This window comes from Mesocricetus auratus, unplaced genomic scaffold, assembly GCF_017639785.1.
Source record: "Mesocricetus auratus isolate SY011 unplaced genomic scaffold, BCM_Maur_2.0 Super-Scaffold_100676, whole genome shotgun sequence".
NCBI classification, from domain to species: Eukaryota; Metazoa; Chordata; class Mammalia; order Rodentia; family Cricetidae; genus Mesocricetus; species Mesocricetus auratus.
Window position 1 is genome coordinate 36038874 of NW_024429266.1, and position 22622 is coordinate 36061495.

Sequence of the window (22622 nt, forward strand, 5' to 3'; positions counted from 1 at the left end):
AATACTATTTATATAGCACTTAAGTGGTATATTCTGTCACATAAAACATGTCTCAGTAAATTAAAAAGATTTATCATGGAGTATTTTCTGTGATCACAGTGTATTTAAATTAATAATAAAGAACTTCTGTAACTTAATAACTGGAATGTTTGAAAAAATTAGACTTGATGTCATACTTTGTTACCAGGAGCAAATTGGGTATTCAGTCTTAAAACTGCCATTGAAGCTTTTCCTGGTGATTATAGCCAGTGTGGTAGGATCAAAAAAAGACATAGAAAGAAACATAAAAATGTTGGAGGTTTTGTTGTTTGTTTGCTATTAGTAAATTGATGATCTCTGTAGAAAATCCAGTGATCTGTATTGCTACTAAGCTAATCAGGAAGTTAGAAAGCTTATAGAATATATCACCAGTTTACAAAAAAATCAAATGTATATCTGCACATCAAGTACAGTTAAATGTCAGGACATTGCCAGTAATGCCACAGAAATAAGAAATGTGTAGTAATAGTTCTGGCAAAAGATCTGAAAGATTTTTACATTGGAAATTACAGAACACTGCTGAAATAAAATACAGATCAATTAAGTGAGAGGTATATTGAATTATGGGAATATTATGTAAGTAAGCTCAGTATTTTTAGGAAGCCATTTCTTAATTTTAGATATATAGAGCATAATCCATCAAAAAAATCTCAGCTGGGTGTTGGTGGCGCACACCTTTAATCCCAGCACTCAGGAGGCAGAGGCAGGCGGATCTCTGTGAGTTCGAGACTAACCTGGTCTACAGAGTGAGTTCCAGGACAGCCTCCAAAATAATACAGATAAACCTGTCTCAAAAAAAAAATCTCAGTAATGGTGCAATGGTATGTGTGTGTGTGTGTGTGTGTGTGTGTGTGTGCGTGTGCGTGCCCATATGCATGTAAATTGGTAAGCTAGTTTTAAAATGCATGAAATGCAAAAACCTACAATAGCCAGTACATCTTTGAAACAAATTGAAGGTTAAAATATTATCACTATATGGTCTAAAAAACCTATTAAAGCTGCAGTAGTCAAGGTAGAGTCAAGATAGGCATACACTTCAATGGAACAGAATAAAATCTAAAAATACACAAATATATGTATATAACTAATTTTAATATAGACATAAAGCATACCAGTATAGGAAGAATGATGTTTGCAACAAATAGCTTAGATAGTTGAATTATCTATGCAAAAAGAAAGCACAAGCCTTTATTTGTTTTTTATACCACGTGTTTTTAGACATAACATGAACCTAAGTTAAACCTAAAACTACAAAGAAAATATGGGGACAGTCATAGCAGCTTTAGGTGATTCAAAGACTTTTTAGAAATGACATTGAAAGTGCTTCATAAAAGTTAAAAACAAATCTTCAAAAGACCCTGTAAAGGAAATTGAAAAGTATTAAACTAGTAGAAAATATTTATAAAAACATGTCTGGTAAAAGGCATATTTTATTAAGAGCACATAGAGGACTCCAATAGTTAACAGCCAGAAAACAGCCTGTCTAAGTGGAAAATGGGAACATGGCAAGGTGCTTCACTTCAGTGACCTTTTGAGACAGCAAACTAAAACCATAGAGAAATACTACCTGTAACCATAACTGTAGTTCAGAGATTGACTACACCCGTGATTGGAGGACCAGATCCTCATCTCATATGCTGCTGGTGGAATAGATGGCATAACCCATTAGCATATAGTTGGGGAGTTTCCTAAACAGTTAAATGTACATCTACCACATGACTGGCTGTTATAGTCCTAGGTATTTATCTAAAATAAGTGCAAGCATATGCCCACAAAGAAGAGTTCATAGCAACTTTGTTTGTAGTGGCCTAAAGCTGGAACCAGCCTGAATAAACAATTGTGCTATATCTTCTCAGCCTGAAAAATACTTTGTTGATACATGTTAAAACATAGGTAAAAAGAGAAGGCCTCTCTCTCTCTCTCTGTTCTTTTTTAAGTATACACTCTCTGACTCCATTTACTTAATACTTTGGAAAATATAACCCAGTAAAAATGACACAAAGTAAAGTGGTGAGGAGAATGAGTGACAACAAAGGGAGGAAACTCTTAGAAGTAGTGAATATGTTCGGGTGTTGTTTTTGTTCACTTTCTTTCACTTGTTTTTTTGAGAAAAGGTTTGTATAGCCCAGGCTGACCTCAAACTCACTATGTGGCCAAGGCTGGCCTTGAACACCTGGTACCCCTGCCTTCCTCAATATACTGTCTTGATTGTCTTTATTATGGTTATGATTTAATAAATATCTATATGTACTAATCTTGTAAAAATCTTATCATACTTTAAATATGTTTAAATATTATTTTAAAAATCTTTAAATACTTTAAATCTAGAGTATGTGCAATTCATTGTATGCCAGTGTTCAATAAAACAGTATTTTAAAAAACCATAGACATATCAGAGTCAAATTGATTGAAAGATAAAAAGAAAAAACTGTAAAAGCATCAGAACAAAGAAATTGTGTTTTAAGTGTATATAGTTTATTATACTATTTATATCAGAATAAAACTTTAAAATGAGGAAAAGTAATTTGAAAACTGAAGTGTTTAAAATGTGTTTAGAGGAGACTGACATGGTTACCTGGAGAGGAGGGAAGGTTTCTGATGAGATAGGGAAGGGCGTCAGGGTGGGATGTTATCCCAAGACTGATGTAGTCACCATATATGTTCACTTCACCAGCTACTTATAACATTCTAAATATATGAATAGAATTGAATTGTGTAATTTTTGAAACTAAAGTAGCTTTCAAGAAAATATAAATTATCATCTTCCTTCTAGATATTTTCATTTGGAAACTGACAATACAGATCCCTCTTGTGACAAGTAATCAGCGTTTTGATGCTTGCAGGGAGGGGACTATAATTAAGTCTAATCTCTCACCCTTAGCAACATTAAAAAGCCATAAGTTTATCTATCTGTCCTTCATCCCTTTATACTTAAAATCTAAGGAATTCTCTATTTGTTATTGCTGTAAAATCCAATTATTATAAAGAAGAATGTAATTAAGTCCAATGCTCTGGAGATTTTAATACGCTCATCTCTTAATAACTCTAGCAAATTTTAAAATGTTTCATTTAAGGGCTAGCTAGAGATGTGACCCCAAGGTTGGGAGTGCTTATTGTTCTTGCAGAAGACCCAACGGACCTACATAGAAAACTCAAAACTACCTTAACTCCAGTTTCAGGTGAATCTGATGTCATATGACCTCTGTGGGTGCCTACACACATGTGGTGCATACAACTCACAGAGACACACATATATGTAAATAAAAGAATAACTATTTAAATTTTTTCATTTAAGGGCTCTCAGTATAAGGGTATAACATATTATCAGAAAGTGTTTATATCTTTTCCGTTGACTCTCATTATTCATAGTACCAAAACGTAAACTCTAACTGAATAATTGTGATTTTAAAATGTAGAAATAAATACATTTTATAGAAATAATTGCATTCTAAGTCACTCAAAGGAAACATACTTCAATGTATTAATCTGAAGCCTAAAATTACCATCTTATTTTATGACCAGGAGCTTACCAGTCTATCTAGGCTCACTGTCCAGCGAGCTCCAGGAATCTTTCTGCCTTTACCCACCTGGCACTGGGATTACAAACATACACAGTACCCAGCTTTTAATGTGGGGTCTGCCTGACTTTTTACATGGTTGCTGGGGATCCAGCCTCATGCCAATATGGCAAGCACTTTACTGGATGAGCACCTCCCCAGTCTCATGATTCAGATTTCTGTAAAATAACTCAATAGTGTTCCTATTCTAGTTACAGGATGATAGAGTGTAAATGATCCTCTGCTTCAGAGTTATTAAAAAAAAGTTAATAAAATATAGTTTCCTTGTAGAACTTTGAGGTTCATACTACTAAGTTACTATACTATAATATGTATTGCATGTGTTTGGTGTCTTGTCTGTTCAACTCAGAATTCTGTTTTCTGTCCCTAGCCTGCGCCAGCATGGACTACTTTTAGAGTTGGCCTATTTTGTGGAATATTCATTGTGTTGAATATTACCCTCGTGCTTGCAGGTAATTCTTAAACTTTTTAGCTCATTTGTTCTTATTATGTTTATGGCATAGTCTTTCCTTTTGTAAATAATCAAGCATGTATCTACCAAAACTGCTGAAAGTTTTGTGAGAGGTTTTAGATAGTTATTTTTCCTTTGAGATATAATTCTTTAAAATGTTGATTTCTTATTTACTATCATTTTCTGGTATTTAACTTCAGGAATTTTAGAGTTCAGTTATCAAGAACTTAAGCTTAGGCTTAAGTGAGATGGTTCAGTGGGTAAAAATGCTTGCTGCCAAGTCTAACTACATGAGTTTGACCCCCAGGTCTCACATGGTGGAAGAATGAAGCTGACTCCCTTGTGAGTGACATGGCACATGTACACATATACACAAATGCACACTAGATAAAAAGTGTAATTAATTTAAGAACTTGTTTTCTTGATCATAGATGAAGATAAGTATGTTACAAAGTTCATTCACTAAACCTTACTTACTTATTATAGAGACCCCCCCTCATGTTTTTCTGAACCTGCTTATAACTGCTCTGCATGCTTGGCTATGTAGTTTTCAATGCAATGGAAGTTACAAGTAGGGGATAGGTTGCTTGTTTAGCATGTATGAAGTCCTATGTTCATTCACCAGCACTACATAAAACCAGGCATAGTAGCACATACTGATAATCCCAGCATTTGGGAAGGAGAAGCATAAAGATCAGGAGTTCCAAGAATTTCCTCAGGTACATAGTGTGTTTGAAGCCAGCCTGGGATAAATGAGATTTTTGTCTCAAAACAAACCCACCCACAAAGAAGTTAACAATTAGAAAGGATTTCTATAGGATCAGCTGTAGTCCTGACATTAGGAAATAATACAGTACCAAGGAACAGGTAACCTTTGTAACTCTGACAGACAGCCTTACTATGCCTGCCCAAGAATTTGAGGAGTCCTTCAGTAGCATTTCATGTTATCACTGCTTGAAAAACTTCAAATGCCACATACCTGTTATTTTTCCTATTATTTCTTTAGCATTTCTTTGTCAAGTCATGCTATTCTTTGTGGCATTGAGATATTGGGTAGTCCCAATAAATTCAATCCTCATTTCTCTACCATCTTGCTCATTTACTATCTAGGCAAATTATTCAAGCCGATGGCTACAAATACTATCTATATGCTAATGACTCACAAGTATATATCCTCTCTCTTCTGAAAAAAAGATCTAATTGGCTATTTGGATATCTAATGGGTATTTCCCTTTTAAATAGACAAAAGGACCCTTGGGTTTTTTTTTTATTATTGTTGTTGTTTTTGTTTTTTTAAGTTGCCCAAATAGAGCCCAAACCTTTTAAGTCCCTTTTTACCCCTGTCTTAGCTGAAATTATCAACTTAAAAAGACAAAAGATTTATTTTGGCTCATGGTTTTAAAGATTTTAGTCCTTGATCACTTTCAGTTCAGGCCTGTGGCAAGATAGAACATCATGGTGGAAACTATTGAAGAATAAAATTTCTCACTGAGTGGAAACCAGAAAGTATAGGGTGAGGAGGGAAGATGTTCTAGTGTAGTCTTCATGTGGCCTTCCCAGTTGACTTTCTTCCTCCAACTGGGCCTGAACTTTTCAAGTTTCTCCCTCCCAGTAACACCATGATCTGGGAACCAACACACATGATACATGACCAAGATATGTGAGCTTTGGCCAACACTTAGGATTCAAACAACATCCCTCATATGTTATCACTAATACATACAAGAAATCTATTGCTCTGTATTCATACTATGTTTGAACTTGATCTCTTTTCACTTCATCAGTTAGTACTGTCCTTGTCTCAAGAGCCATTTCTTGTTTATTGTACAATAGCCTAAACGTATCTCTTTACATGGCGTGTTGTCCTCTTCTAACCACAAGTTTGTGGGAGAGTGGTTTCTTCCTCCCTTTCTCCTTTCTTCAGCCCTTCTTCAAATTCCTTACCATACTATGCAAGACCTTCAAGGATACTTCACACTTAGTCATTTCTTACTTCCTATCCTATCTTTCTCCACTGTGCTCATCCACTTTCATTTACTATTCTTTGAACACATCTGTTGCCTGAGGGATTCTTTCCCAGGGTGTTTCTTTGCTTATTCTTTCCCTTCATTTAAGGTTCTACTCAAATGCTGTCTCTTCAGTGAGACCCTCTGTGGTCCCCTACACTGAACAGTCTGTTCTGTATCTTTCTGTTCTTTTAGTCTACATTTGTTCTCTTAAGAATGCTTATCTGACAGGGTGTCACATACTTATGTCTCTGCTTTCCCACTAACATGTAAGCCACATTTGAACTTGATACCAAATTTCTCAGTGCCTGGGCTTTTGTCTCCAGTACTGGAATGCTACATGGAACATAACAGGAATTCAAAAATATTGAGGAAGTTTGAATGGATGGAAGAGATAAAGAGTTGTAATTAAATGGTGTACAGAACTCATTATTCCTTGTAAGAATTCTCCTCACCACTGCCTGTTTTGCATTATAAAGTAATAACCCAAATTGTAAGTGCTTTTACATGAACTTTACCTATTCACAGTATGTTTTCATTGTATTACTAGTGTTCTCTGGCTAGAGAGATGGTTCAGCCATTAAAGGCTAGGCTCACAACAAAAACATTGCAAGTTCCCCTTCCCACCAGTTGCTATGTATTATGGATCCATAGATTACAATGTAATATTGGTGAAATTTATGATCATTTGGTAACCTGTTTCTGTTTATATAAGGTAATTATAGTCTACTTGTATAAAACATATGGAAATTCTGTAGTACACCCCGACCTAACTTACCAAGCTAGCTGCCATGAAAAGGACGGAAGTCCTGCCTGAGTTTCAGTTTCAGCTCCACTGTTGGTTGTTAGTTGTTACTGGTGTATGGACAACTGTTAGCTTTTCTAAAACAGTTTCCTCATTACTTGAGAATTTATTTGTTCATCCACAAGTAACTTTAAAATCTGGTGTGTGTGTGTGTGTGTGTGTGTGTGTGTGTGTGTGTGTGTGTGTTGCGTAAATGCAGATTCAAGAACAATCAGATGCCTCTGCACATGTGGCAAGTCAGAGGATAAGATCCAGTATCTTTCCATCTCATTTTGAGGCAGGGTTGCTCTATTATTTACCTGTGCTCTGCCAGACTGGCTGGCCTATGAGCCTCCAAGATCCTCCTGTCTCCACCTGCCAACTTGTTGCTGGAACATTGGGATTATGGATTAATGTTTTAAAATCATGCTTTTTATGTAGGTTCCTAGGATTCCAATCTAGATCCTCACACTTGCAGCACAGGCACTTTACCTACTGAGACATCTCCCCAGCCCATCCACAAGTCAATTTTATGCATCTCCCAATTGTCCCTGATCCCCAGGAGTCTTAAACATAAAAAGTTGTGTGTAGGGGGTGGGAGTTGTATAGCTCAGTAGTAGTATGCTTGCTGTCACAAATGGACTCCTGGGTTAGGTCCCCAGTACCGCAAAACTAGATGAAATCAATTTTTCAGACAGGTGTGTAGCATACTTGTAATCAGCATTTAGCAATGGAACTGGGAGAATCAGGAGGTCAGTATTATCTTAAGTTCGAGACTATCCTGAGCTACATGTAATATATACCTCAAAAACATGGAGGGTATTAAATGTTCTAAGCAGTACATTGAGACAACTGAGTGTTTTTTTAAATTAGACTATTGGGGCCAACACTGTGACATTATAATTTGATGGAATTAAAAACATTACCCACAGAAGGAAAGAGAACAACTTAGTTGGTCTAGGATGAGAGTCAGGTATAGGAGGAGAGAGGGAGTTACCAGAGAGGTAATGCATCTGCCTGGGCTGAGGAGCGGTGGGCTAGTAGAGCAGGGTGAAGGTCCATCTTTGAGAGCAGCTCACATCTGGGATCATCAATAACCTCAGTATAACTGCGTGTGTGGCTATCTCTTTAGGAAAATATTGTTACTTATTTATGAGTGGATTTACTTGTCTAATTTTCAAGATGTATGTATGTGGTGGTGTTATCCTCACTAGTTTAAGACAAATGTATTTTCATGTGAATTAAATGGAAAGGGTTTTTGTTTGTGTGTTTTATGTCTTAATTATGTCAAGCTGGGGTTTTAATATAGACTATATTATTGGGATAGTTTGATTTTTGAAATGCATGCAACTTATACATCTAGCATTGTGCATTATGTCCTAACCTCAGAACCCTTCTTTGTTTGATCTTCCTGCGTACTGGTGAGGGGGAGGGTAACCAGAGACAAAGCCAGCTGTCTATCCTTATATATGTCCCCTCGGGTACTCAGATGATAACAGTGTTGAGAGTCAGAGGGAACCGCAACAGCAGTAATGCATGTACAAGCACGATTCTTTTCTTAGAGCATCCACATAAAAAATTATGTGCATAATTACTGTCGTTTCTCAAGGGGACTTGGCCCAGTATTCAATAATTTGCCAGAAAAATGTCCCAGAGTTTTAGATTCATAAAAATGAAATTTTTGCTGTATAGGTTTTTTTTTCAAATTTTCTTTTAGAAATCTTTGCTCAATTTGAAATAATCACAGTATGCCATATTTCACTTACTAAGTTCACCATTTACAGTAAGATAATGGTATAAACTAAGCACTTGTAAATTAATAAGACTGTTGATTGTTGAAGGCTCTTTTGAAAATAATGTACTATATGTAAAATTTTTATAATAATTTTGACTAACTTTAGTTTTTTGCAAATTAACTTACTGCCTAGGCTCCTAAAGGTAAAGAAATTATTTATTGTCATGTTGCTTATAATAGCAATATCTTGGAATGCTCATATAGCCACTGATTGTGAACTATGCAAATGAGTTGTGTTGCCGTGTACAATGGCATACCATGGGAACTAGTGCTGGAATTGAAAGGTGGGCATAGCACTTTGAAGAATGGTTTGCCACTGTTTATCAAAACTGACTGTGTGTTAACCTATGATCCGTCTCTTGTAATGGAAATGAGTGCATATATCTACAAGGCAGCATTCAAGGATATTAGTAAGTGTACTGTGTTAATGTCCCCAAACTGGAACAACCCAAATGCTCATCAGCAGTATGGCAGATGTTTTACCCGATGGAGTACTATATGCAGCAGTGAGAAGAATGAAATATATCCACATGCAAGAACATAGATGAATCTCACAAGCAAATGAAAGTGGGGTTTATATAACAAAATGAATCACTTCAAAGTAAACAAAAGAAGCCAGACACCAAAAGTACATGTTACATGATTTAATTTACAGGAAGATTAAAAAGTTAGTGTTAGAAAAGAATGCTTACCATGGCTGGAAAGAAGATGCAAAGCCAGGCCTCTGAGGTGTTAATCAGGCACTGTTTGGTGTTCTAGGTCCTGATTCACTGTTGTGGAAATTTATCATACTGTTTACTTATGATTTGTTCCATCTTCCTATAGTATATGACACCTACATTAGAAAAATAAGTGAGATTTTTGTATATATTTATGAGAAAAATAGCCACTCTAGTGTGTAAATAAAAAATAAGCCTTAGGATAGCCATATGTGGCATGCTGTTAATTATAATTCAGGGTTAGTTGCATTGTTTTGAAAGTTAATTGGTATTCTATATGTGAAGAATTTCTTACAAGGGAGTAAACAAAACTTTAACATGGTAACTTCTAGGGAAGGAGGCAGGGACTTGAACATAGGAAGCTTCTTACATTTTTATATTTGAGAGCCTTTTCTCTTATACATAAAGTCCTTACTCTTTTTGTTTGTTTGTTTTGTTTTTTACGAGACAGGGTTTCTCTGTATTGTTTTGGAGGCTGTCGGTCCAGCCTGGCCTCGAACCCTCAGAGATCCGCCTGCCTCTGCCTCCCAAGTGCTGGGATTAAAGGCGTGCACCACCACCGCCCAGCTAAATTCCTTAAATATTTTTAGCAAAACAAAAACTGATTTGGTCATCCAAAATCCCAGCTTGGAGTGGGGAAAGGCTTCTGAAGCCCCACCCGTGGCTGGGGATCTATTGGCAAATGATAGCTCTTGGTGGACTCAGTGCAGTTTCCTCAGGGACATGTTCCTGGGGAGGCTACCCGTGCTCCAGTAGATGGTCCTATACCTATATCCATAAAGGCAGCATTAGTTAGTCTTCGTGAGTTTAAAAACTAAGTACATGAAATTGAGAAAGGAATGTGGCATGGAAATCGGGGAGAATTTGAGGGGTGGATGTGATCAAAACATAAAATATGCATGTATGAATTTTTTTCTTTTTTTTTTCCAGACAGGATTTCTCTGTGTTAACAGCCCTGGCTGTCCTGGAACTTGCTTTGTAGACCAGTCTGGCCTTGACCTCACAGAGATCCACCTGCCTCTACCTCCTAAATTCTGGGATTAAAAGCATGCACCACCATTTCCCTATCCAATGTATGTTTTTGCAGTGAAAATAATGAAATTATGCATATTGGGCATCATGCAACATTGCTTGACTTTTCTGTTTTTCTGAAAATAAAGTGGTCACTGGAATTTTGACAGGATTTCATTAAATATGTGGCTTGATTTGTTGTCATCTTAACAATATCAAATCTTCCAATATATGAGCATGACATTTTTTGTATATACTTAAGTCTACTCTAATTTCTATGTTTTGTCACTTTTAACATATGAGCCTTTCACCTCCTTGGTTAAAATTATTACTACATGTTTTATTCTTTTAGGTACTGTAATAATTAAAAATTGTTTTCATAATTTTATTTTCAGATTGCTTATTGCTAATGTATATAAACACAACTGAATTTTGTGTATTGATTTACTTTGTGTTCTGCGGCTTTGCTAAAACTACTAACTTTTCTTTTTTTTTTTTTTTTTTTTTTTTTTGGTTTTACAAGACAGGGTTTCTCTGTATTGTTTTGGAGGCTGTCGGTCCAGCCCGGCCTCGAAATCACAGAGATCCACCTGCCTCTGCCTCCTGAGTGCTGGAATTAAAGGCGTGCGCCACCACCCTGCTAAACTATATAGGTTGCAAACAGGTATGGTGGTGATACCGTTAATCCTCACAGAGGCAGGTGGATACAAGACCAGGCCATTTGTATCCTATCTCAGTAACTATGAACAGATTACTTAACCTGTCTGTGCTCCAGTTTCCTCAGTCAACATGGGCTGGAGAACAATTATAGTGACTTAAAGTAATTGTTACATGTAAAAGTACAAAATATAAGGCTAAGCACCTTATATATTTCAGCTATTGTCTATTTATATGACATTTAAATTCTCACATTGTCTTCTTGTGTTTTGTATCTTAACATTTTACGGTAACTTGTGAGATAAAAGTTACTGTAACTACTTTAATGGTAGAGAAAGCAGTGTTGAAGAGGACAGTATCATATGAGATGCCCCGTTGTCAAAACTATTCTTATACCAGGCAGGCATGGTGGTATATGCCTCTAATGCCAGCACACAGGAGACAGAAAGAAGCAAGAGGATCTCTGAGTTTGAGGCCAACCTGTCTACATAGCATGCTCCAGGATAGCCAGACTACATATCCAAAAACAAAAACTGGTCTTAGCATTCAAAGCCATTTAACTCTGTAGCGCTAAAGCTTAAAAAAATAGTAAAAAATTTATAGAACAGTAGAATAACATGATAAAAGCCAAGTTTGGAGGAAATTGTTTTAATGGCATTCTGCAGAGTAAAGAGGCAGAAGAGGGAAAACATCTAGAGGCAAGTTTATTGAACTCTTAAGATAATCTAGATACAGTCTTTCTTTATGAAAACCTCCTGCCAGGGCTGTGTCTCAGGGAATGAAGAAAAATAATTAAAGGGAACATTGTAGTTTTATAACTAACCAATACATTTTCTTTCAGCTGTATTTAAACTTGAAACAGATAGAACTGTGTGGCCCTTGATAAGAATCTATCGGGGTGGCTTTCTTCTGATTGAATTCCTTTTTCTACTGGGCATCAACACGTATGGTTGGAGACAGGCTGGAGTAAATCATGTCCTCATCTTTGAACTTAATCCAAGAAACAATTTGTCTCATCAGCATCTCTTTGAGGTAATAAAGCATGGAGTCTCATGAATTGTAGTTTGCAAATAACTGAATAGCTGACTTGAAGTCTACCTTCCACTTGAAGATTGTTGGCTTGTTTATCATTTTTCTTATTTTTGTTTATTAAAAATTTTTGTGTCATGATAAAAAATAACTTTCTTTTGTGTTCCCTGTACTTTATAGATTGCTGGATTCCTGGGGATATTATGGTGCCTGAGCCTTCTGGCATGCTTTTTTGCTCCAATTAGTGTCATCCCTATATATGTGTACCCACTTGCCCTTTATGGATTTATGGTCTTCTTTCTTATCAACCCCACCAAAACATTCTACTATAAATCCAGATTTTGGCTGCTTAAACTTCTGGTAAGTCTAGAAGGCTAGTGTAATATTTTTAGAGCAGTGTGTTAGTCTTTGGCTTCCTCAGAGGTCACTCATGGCTGCTAAATGGTACAGACCATATGCTCAGTTTGTATTGTGCATGTTTGTGGTGCCCAGCTTTAGGAGCAAAAGTGCTTTTGATATGCTGGATAACCTTGAAAGTTTCCAACATGGCAGCCCTGGGAAAGTGCTTTGCATTTTTTCCCTCCTAAAATGAAGTATAAAGTAATCAGATAGTGAATTGATTTTGCAAATCATGATTATTTATATTATGTTATACAGGTTTTTTTAACCAGTGCAGTACTATGTAGAACTTTCTGCTTCTTTCTAAAGAAAAAAGAGCTGGGCATGGTAGCATCATGTGATCCCTGTCCTTAAGAGATAAAGACAGAAATATTAGAATTCCACAGTCATTCTCAACTATGTAACAGTTTGTTTGAGGCCAACCTGAACCTGTCTTGTTAAATTAGGGACACTATTGTTCCTAATCGTCCAGTTGATGTGATTAGTTAGCCAAGCCATTTATTTTAGGACCAATTGGTTCTCTGAAAGTGATAGGGATATTTTGTCAGACCACCAAGCTGAATTTGTATTTTTTGTTTGTAGTAACTTCTTTATTTTGTTTTATCTGCTCTTTCAGGTTTTTTTCTTTCAGTTTTTTTTTTTTTTTTTGAGGCAGAGTCTCTAGATATAGCCCAGGCTGACTTTAATTTCATGGTTTTCCTGCCTCAGCCCCAAATTGGGATTAACAACAAGTGTGCCACAGTGCTTGGCCTTTGCCTATTTCTTAATGATCTCAAAACCCTTTAACAGTAGATTAGAGAATGTCCTGGAAAATTATAGCTGTGTTGTTTTGTGATATAGTGCAAATGTAGTTCTGGGATGAGTTGATACACTCCTAAATGGAGCCAGCTTTATTTTTGACGTCAATTAAGAATGTTCTTATGTAGATGTTTCTTAGAATATGGATTACAACTGATAATAGAGGGAAGAATAGTGGTTAAGATGAATTACCGTAACACTCTTCTTCTTCTTCCTCCTCCTCCTCCTCTACCTCCTCCTCTTCTTCTTCATATAAATATACCTCCCTGAAAAATGTAATTGTTTCCTTTGCTTTTTGTTTTTCCCTGGGGAATTAGCAATACTAGTTGAAAAATTAAAACTAAAACATGTTACACTTGGTGGCTCATTCATATAATCCCTGTATTCTGGAAGCTGAGGCCGGAAGATTGCAAAGAGTTCAAGGCCAGCTTGGTCTACACAGTGAATTCCATAGTTAGACCCTGTGTGAATACACACACACACACACACACACACACACACACACACACACACACGCACACACGCACACACACACACGCACACCCTAAAACCTGAAACACAGCTTTCTTTCCCTGTTTCTTTATTTTGCTTTTAAATGAAAATAAATGCTATAGCAACTAAGAAAATAAGATGGCCAAATTTTCTTGACTTTTCCAAAGTTGGATTTTATGAGAATTTTACCTTCTACCAAGATTTTTACTACAAATCAAAATTCTTCCTTTTTCCCTCTTGGGAGTGGGGAAGACAGCAAAAGCTCAGGGCTGGGCATATACATCAGTTAGTTGAGTGTTTGCCTAGCATACAAAAAGGCCTCAACAGTATAAATTGGGTGTGGTAATCCCTGCACTCAGGAGTGAGAGGCGAGAAGATCACAGGTTGTGTACCTAGTTCCAGAGTACCCATGAGACTCTGTCTTTAAAAAAATAATTAATTAAAAGACACTTAAGTATAACTACTGCTCCAAATTTAGATTTGATTTCTGAGTATAAATCTTAGATGTACAAGAATATTTTGGTCAGTCATAATGAAACTATAACCTAGGAAACAATGTTTTGTTGGGGGGGTGTATACAATTTCATTATGTAGCTGAGGCTATCCTGAATTTTAATATGTAAACCAAACTGGCTTTGAACTTACAACCTTCCTGCCTCAGGTTTCTAAATGCTGGGATTACAGGCATGTGCCAAGAACCCAGTATCAGCATACTTTTTAGAGAGGATAGTTTTAGGTTTCAGAGGGAGAAGAACAAAATTGAGTCATTATTTATCTCTTGAATATATTAAAAGTATTATCTTTTATCTTAGATTACCTATAAATGTAAAATCCCGATAAGGTGTTTATTTTTATTTTTTGTCATTCTTTTTATTTATTAATTCTTATTTTTTTAATTTAAATTAGAAACAAGGATGTCAGTCCCAGCTCACTCTCCCTCCCCTCCTCCCATACCCTCCCACAAACCCCCCCCCAGCGCTCCTCCCCCAATCCCCACTCCATTCCCCAGGGAGGAGATTCTTTCAAGGCAGGGCCTAGGTCCTCCCCCAAGAGTCCAGGCTAAGAGAGCATCTCTCATTGTGGGATGAGCACCCAAAATCTCTTTGTATGCCCCGGATAAATGCCTAGGCCTCCTCACTGATAGCCACATTCAGGGGGTATGGATCAGTCCCATGCTGGATTCCCAGCCATGAGTCGGTGGTTCAAGAGCTCCCCCTTGTTCATGTCAGCTGTTTCTGTGGGTTAAACAAGCCCAGTTTTGACCCCTATGCTCATCAGTCCTCCTTCTCTGTACTGGGTTCCTTGAGTTCAGCTCAGTGTTTAGCTGTGGCTGTCTGCCTCTGCTTCCATCAGTCATTGGTTGAAGGCTGGCACTCCCCTGATCCATGTCTAAAATCCATATATGAGTGAGTATACACCATGTTTGTCTTTTTGTGACTGGGTTACCTTGCTCAGGATGGTTTCTTCTAGTGCCATCCATTTGCCTGAAAATTTCAAGATACCATTGTTTTTGTTTTTGTTTTCCGCTGAATACATAAACTGTATAAATGGAGTACTATTTTCTCTATCCAGTCTTCAGTTGAGAGGCATCTAGGTTGTTTCCAGGTTCTGGCTATTACAAATAATGTTGCTATGAACATGGTGGAACAGACATCCTTGTTGTACGAATGTGCATTTTTGGGTATATGCCTGAGTGGAATTGCTGGGTCTTATGGGTAGGCTGATTCCTATTTTCCAGAGGAATCTCCATACTGATTTCCAAAGTGGCTGAACAAGTTGACACTCCCACCAGCAGTGGAGGAGTATTCCCTTTTACCACATCCTCTCCAGCATAAACTGTCATTGGTGTTTTTGATTTTAGCCATTCTGACAGGAGTAAGATGGTGTCTCAGAGTTGTTTTGATTTGCATTTCCCTGATGGATAGGGATATTGAGCAGTTTCTTAAGTGCCTCTCAACCATTTTAGACTCCTCTATTGAGAATTCTCTATTTAGTTCTGTACCCCACTTTTTAATTGGATTCTTTGGTGTTTTGGAGACTTGCTTCTTAAGTCCTTTGTAAATTTTGGAGATCAGCCCTCTGTCAGATGTGGGGTTAGTGACTATCTTTTCCCATTCTGTGGGTTGCCTTTTTATCTTGTTGAATGTGTCTTTTGCCTTACAGAAGCTTCTCAGTTTCAGGAGGTCCCATTTATTAATTGTTGACCTCAGTGTCTGTGCTCTTGGTGTTATGTTCAGGAAGCGATCTCCTGTACCAGTTCGTTCAAGGGTACCTCTCACTTTCTCTTCTAAGAGGTTCAGTGTGGCTGGATTTATGTTGAGGTCTTTGATCCATTTGGACTTAAGTTTTGTGCATGGTGATAGACATGGATCTATCTGCATTCTTCTACATACCAGCATCCAGTTCTGCCAGCACTATTTGTTGAAGATGCTCTCTTTTTTCCATTGTTTAATTTTAGCTTCTTTGTCGAAGATCAGATGTTCATACATGTATGGGTTAATATCATGGTGTTAAATTCGATTTCTTTGGTCTGCCTGTCTATTTTTGTGCCAATACCAAGCTGTTTTCAGGACTATAGCTCTGTAATAGAGATTGAAATCAGGGATGGTGATGCCTTCAGACGTTGCTTTGTTGAATAAGATTGTTTTGGCTATCCTGTGTCTTTTGTTTTTCCATATAAAGTTGATTGTTGTTCTTTCAAAGTCTGTGAAGAATTGTGCTAGGATTTTCATGGAGATTGCATTGAATCTGTAGATTGCTTTTGGCAAGATTGCCATTTTTACTATATTGATCCTATCTATCCAAGAGCATGGGGGATCTTTCCATTTTCTGGTGTCTTCTTTAATTTCTTTTTTTAAGGACTCAAAGTTCTTGGGATACAGGCCTTTCACTTGTTTGGTTAGCATTACCCCAAGGTATTTTATGTTGTTTGTGGCAATTGTAAAGGGTGATGTTTCTCTGATTTCTTTCTCAGCCCTTTTATCATCTATATCATATATAGTAAGGCTACATTTTCTTGAGTTAATCTTGTATCTTTGCTGAAGGTATTTATCAGCTGTAGGAGTTCCCTGGTAGAGTCATTGGGTCATTTATGTAAACTATCATATCATCTGCAAATAATGAAAGTTTGACCTTTTCCTTTCCAATTTGTATCCCTTTGATCTCCTTTTGTTGTCTTATTGCTCTAGCTAGAACTTCAAGTACAATATTGAAGAGGTATGGAGAAAGTGGACAGCCTTGTCTTATTCCTGATGTTAGAGGAATTGCATTGAGTTTCTGTCCATTTAATTTGATGTTGGCTGTTGGTTTACTGTATATAGCTCTTACTAGGTTTAGGTATGTTCCTGTTATCCCGGATCTCTCCAAGACCTTTATCATGAAGGGGTGTTGGATTTTGTCAAAGACTTTTTCAGCATCTAGTGAGATGATCATGTGATTTTGTTTGTTTGTTTGTTTCTCAACTTGTTTATATGGTGGATTACATTGATGGATTTTCGTATGTTGAACCATCCCTGCATCCCTGGGATGAAACCTACTTGATCATGGTGAATGATTGTTTTGATGTGTTCTTGGATCCGGTTTGCCAGTATTTTATTGAGTATTTTTGCATCAATGTTCATGAGGGATATTGGTCTGAAGTTCTCTTTCTTAGTTGTGTCTTTGTGTGGCTTGGATATCAAGGTTATTGAAGCCTCATAAAAAGAGTTTGGCAAAGACCCTTCTGCTTCTATTGCATGGAATACTTTGAGAAGAATTGGTATAAACTGTTTTTTGAATTTCTGGTAGAATTCTGCATTGAAGCCATCTGGACCTGGGCTTCTTTTGGTTGGGAGACTTTCGATGACTGCTTCTATTTCCATAGGGGTTATAGGTTTATTTAAATTGCTTATCTGTTCTTGATTTGTTGCTTTTGTAATGTTGTTATTGAAATGAAAGTGTTACTGTGTGTAGGTCATTTAAAATCATATTAATTTCTTTTATTCAAATTTCACTGGTAGAATTAGTCCCTATAATGTATGCCAGAAAATTAACAATGTTTTCACTGCAGTTATGTTTCTTTGAAATCATTTTTAAAAGACTTTTCCTAAAATAAAATGCATATTTCCCTTTTTTTCCACCTCCAATTTTCAGTGTAAGAAACACATACGTCATGTGGCCATAATAGTAAAGACTATTTCCTATTATGTTCGTAGTTATATGGGAATCTTTGAAATAGGCATGTGCTACCTTCCCTTCAAGAAAAACTTAAGGACTGTAAGATACTAACTTACTGCAATATTGAATGTCTAATATAGCACAGTCTATTTATAGGTCTCTTTCCTACATCTCTATTTGTCCCAACTAGAAATCCAATTAGAAAGTATAAGCAAAGCCCCAGATTTCCAACAGTAACATTACCTTATTCTTCTAGTAAACTAACTAAAGATTTAAAATAGAGCTGGGTGGTGGTGGCGCACACCTTTAGTCCCAGCACTCAGGTGTCAGAGGCAGGTGGATCTCTTTGAGTTCAAGACCAGCCTGGTCTACAAAGTGAGTTCTAGGACAGCCACGGCTACACAGAGAGACCCTGTCTCAAAAAATGAATAAACAAACAAACAAATAAAAAGTAGAGTCCTTAGTTACATAATTTAGAGGACAGTTTCTAACAATATTTTTGTTCTGTAGTAAAGTTGTGTGTACATTCACATGAACTCAGGGTGCTGGAGAATGACTCAGTGGTTAAGACCACAGGTTGCCCTTCCAGAGGACCCAGGTTTGATTCCCAGCACTCACTTGGTGGCTCACTACTGCCTATAACTCCACTTCCAAGGGATCTGATTCCCTCTTCTGCCCTCTGAGAGCATCAAACACAAACATCGTGCACAGACGGACATATGTTCAGGCAAAACATCCATATACATATAATAATTTTTGAAGTAGAACTTGTCTCATGTTCTTAGCTGTTTGTCTGTATTAGCTTATTCTACGCACAAGCTGACCATCCCTAACCTGAAATCTGAAATGCTTCAAAATCCTTTTTTTTTAACATCAATATCCCATCAGTAGTGGGTCATTCGTTGTGAGATCAGAGAAAGCAGCCATACTAAGTATAGTATATATTTACCTTCAGCTATCATAGATTCTGAATGTAGACCACCCCCAAGATAGCTTATAAAGGATTAGCAAATATTCCAGACTCTAAAATATACTGGCCCTAGGCCAGTAACTTATCAATAACTTTCCAGTGGTATTTTTTGTGCATTTGATTAAACATTCAGAATTAATTCTACGTTTCATAATGCTGTTACTCCAGGGATCTATCATTTTCATCAAAATCAGAGTAGAAATAGAGACTTTGGAAGGCTTTGGCTAGAATAGAAAAAAGAGTTTATGACACTCTTTTAGAAGGAGAATTCAGATAAATCTGGAATGAAGTTGGTTGTGCATAAATGTCAGAGTTAAGTATGACCTGTCCTCCCTCTCAGCTTGCCTGTGACAGAACTGTTTGTTCCCATCTGTTTTCTAGGGTGTCCTTTTTAATGTATCTCTAGGATACACTTGTCATAGGGTAGCATTATTGTATCTCTGTGCATTTATTTCCAAGACTTGGTCTCGTAAGCCTTCGAGGTCACTGAGAGTAGAGACTATGTTTATTTACCTACCCTTCCACAATGCTTGACATATAGTAAGTACTTAAGTCCTTGTTAAATGCCTAAGTGACTAACATTAACTCTTTCCCTTCTGAAAAAAAAATCCCTCCATTTCAGGGTTTTTTTTAATTTTCACATGAATTCCTCTTGTAGTCTCAGCCTCCATCCTTTATTTCTTATTGCAATACACTCTTCTGCTGCACTTAGAGAAACGTTCTGGACTAGCCAGGTTTTGAGGATGGAATTGGTAATTAAAATAATGGAAGCTTGTCTCGTGTCAGACGGAATCAGTTTCCCCTACGCTGCCAATTTTGTAAAAGTCAACTACTAGAGACTAGACTTTCTGATCCTTTGGTGTTATATTGGAAATTATCTTCTTGCCTTTGTTTCTTTGAAGTATTTAAGTCTATTCTACATCCTAGAGTATCTCAAAATATTACAAAGACTCACACCAGAGTCTGTTCATACATTGATTGCCAAGACCTCATTCTACCGCTTCCCTATAAGGAAGTATCCTCTATCTAGAGCTTATGGTGCAATAGTATAGCTTGTAACCTAGCATTTTAGACTCAACAAAATATAAGGGAGCTATCAAGAGATAGAACCCAAAGATACCAGCTCCAGAAACCAATTATCTCAAAACCTGTATTGTTTCCTGGTTTATTTCTAATACAGTGTTATAGATGGCAGTCAGGATTGATTCATACTATATAGTCATATATCTCTCTGAAGAGAAGTGCCTGTGGACTGAATAGAAAGAACCAGCCACATCTGAGAAGAGGGTTGCCACAGATTCCCAGGTTAAATTTGTCTACTAAGTGAATACAGCTATACATCCAGAGAGCTAGAAATTTACTCATTTTCAAGATTGCTTCTTTGACAAAGATGTACATCATTATTTTATCTTAGACATTTTCTTCTGTGTAATAAAACCAAGGGAGTCTGACAGGATATAAAAGCTATCTGCATCCATACTCCTTCGTACAGGGTCATCCAAGTACTCTCCACTACTTGAGCTTATTCTGGTTATGACATTAGTGCCTGAGTCTTATCTTCTCTGCAATACCAGAATTTCTCTTTGCATTTATAACAGGTTAATGTAGAACAAGCCAAGATGAGTTTGTATTTAATGGAAATAACAGTAATACTTAGCTTTGGAATTGAGAAAGTTGGGTATGGTGGAACACAACCTATGATCCTAGCATTTAGTATGTAAAGGTAGGAGGATTTCAAGTTAGAGGCCAGTCTGAGCTACATAATGAAGCCTGACTCAGCCTACTCCCTTTAAGAAAAGTTGTTAGAATAATTGAGCTGTAGTATTCCAGAAACCTGAAGAAAATATGTTCCATGAGTTAATGTTCAATATGTTTGCTTAATAGACTTGCCATTATTTTCAGGACAGTAGTAAGAGAGGTGATTTTGTGGTGAAATTCCAGGGTTAACAAGTCATTACCACTAGTTAGTGAAATAAATATTACATAGGCTGGGGGATGCGGTTGAGTGATTGAGTACTTGACTTATGCACAAGATTCTGGGTTTGAAACCCAGTGCTGTAAGAATGCCATTTAAGTTAGAGAATGTGACCTGCCTCAGAAGATACAACCACCCTTCCTTACCTGTCTTTTACAAAGAAGCACTTTGTATTCAGTTAACTAAGTCTTCTGTCCAGCAAAGTTTGCTTTGTAACCTAAGGATAGAGTTCCTCTCTGTACTTTCAACACTTTTTTTCTTGACAGGGTCTTACTCTGTAGCTCAGGCTGGCCTCTAGCTTATGATAATCCTGCTTTAACCTTCTAAGTACTGGACTTACAGGAATGACCCACTATGCATAGTTTATTCTCCTTCTTGATTTCCATTTTTTTACCTGTAATTCCTACCAACAACTCCACACACTTACACAGGCACACTGTTTTCTTTCAGTTTTGCATTCAACTCATTCCCTTTACTACTGCTTACCTCAGCCTTTGTTGCTGGGCTTTCTGTATGACTGTGCTTTACTGGTTTCTTTTTTTTTTTTCAGCAATCACTCTGAATGTCAGACATGAACTGAAGAAATTTAATATGTTTTCCTATTTCTGTGTTTTCCCTCTTTTCTTTTTCTTTTCTTTCTTTTTCTCAGTTTCGAGTATTTACAGCTCCCTTCCATAAGGTAGGCTTTGCTGATTTCTGGCTGGCCGATCAGCTGAACAGCCTGTCAGTGATACTCATGGACCTGGAATATATGATCTGCTTCTACAGTTTTGAGCTCAAATGGGATGAGAGTAAGGGCCTGTTGCCAAATGATATACAAGGTAGGCTATGATTTTGTATTCACACTGCTGAATTGCCTGCATAAACCAAAAAATATTGGGAATGATAACTGCAGCAGTTAAGGTCATGGTGAAAACTCATCCAATAACATTACAAATTTAATTAAATGTGCTTGGCATTTTGTTAGCAATCTCCTCATCTGAAATAATTTGGCTTTTAAATTGTGTTATTTTAGCCATCTACTTGCCAAGAAATTTACAACTTATACTGAAGAAGTCTGCAGTTATTTCTCAACATTCCTCTATGTTGGTAGCTGTATCACAAATGCTAGAGTGCCAGCACTTTGTCCTCACAGAAATGCTCAGGATACCATTGTAGATACCAGTGATCTAAGTACTGATTGCTTAGAATCAGGTCAAATGCCTTGAGAAAGTCCTGGTAGATTGCTTTAGAAATCTTATTTGGAACCTTGATTTTCTTCTGGCTCTTTACCAACTCTTAGGTAATGCCAAGTTTGTATAGTTGGGAAGTTTGCATTCATAACAAAGATCTAATGTAGCATCTGCTTCCAAAAGATAATGAAAAACTGGGTGTGGCAGCCTACCAGGCACCTACAGTCCCAGCACTGAGAAGGCTGATGCTGTAGGATAGTAAGTCCCATTTCAGCCTCGGCTGCATAGTGAAACCCCATCTCAAAAGCAAAAACACAACAAAGCAGCAATAAGAAATTAATAATGAGTCCTTGACTAGAAGGGAGACCATAGAACATGTATTCTGGGTATATTTTATAGTAGCTTGGCACTTATAAAACTGTCCAGGTACCTGTTATTTTTGTAGGTTTTTCATATGTTTAATGTCATAGAACAAAGCAGCTTTTTCCTTTCTCTGGTTCACAGACTCTTTTTTCTATAGTTTTATTACAGTTGAAAAATAATCCTAGGATATTCAGAAGTCTAAAACTGCAGATTTTCCCAGTAGTCCCTC

The 22622-nt window shown here is 37.0% G+C and overlaps 1 protein-coding gene across 1 annotated transcript in view; it reads left to right on the plus strand.

Annotated features, from left to right (window-relative positions):
- Xpr1 (xenotropic and polytropic retrovirus receptor 1) overlaps positions 1-22622 on the plus strand; it is a 141219-nt gene that overhangs the window by 84748 nt on the left and 33849 nt on the right. Inside the window, exons 7-10 of the mRNA XM_040738905.1 lie at positions 3988-4069; positions 11882-12072; positions 12250-12429; positions 21508-21679. Of these exons, the coding sequence (XP_040594839.1) occupies positions 3988-4069; positions 11882-12072; positions 12250-12429; positions 21508-21679 (625 nt within the window). The remainder of the gene's footprint in view (positions 1-3987; positions 4070-11881; positions 12073-12249; positions 12430-21507; positions 21680-22622) is intronic.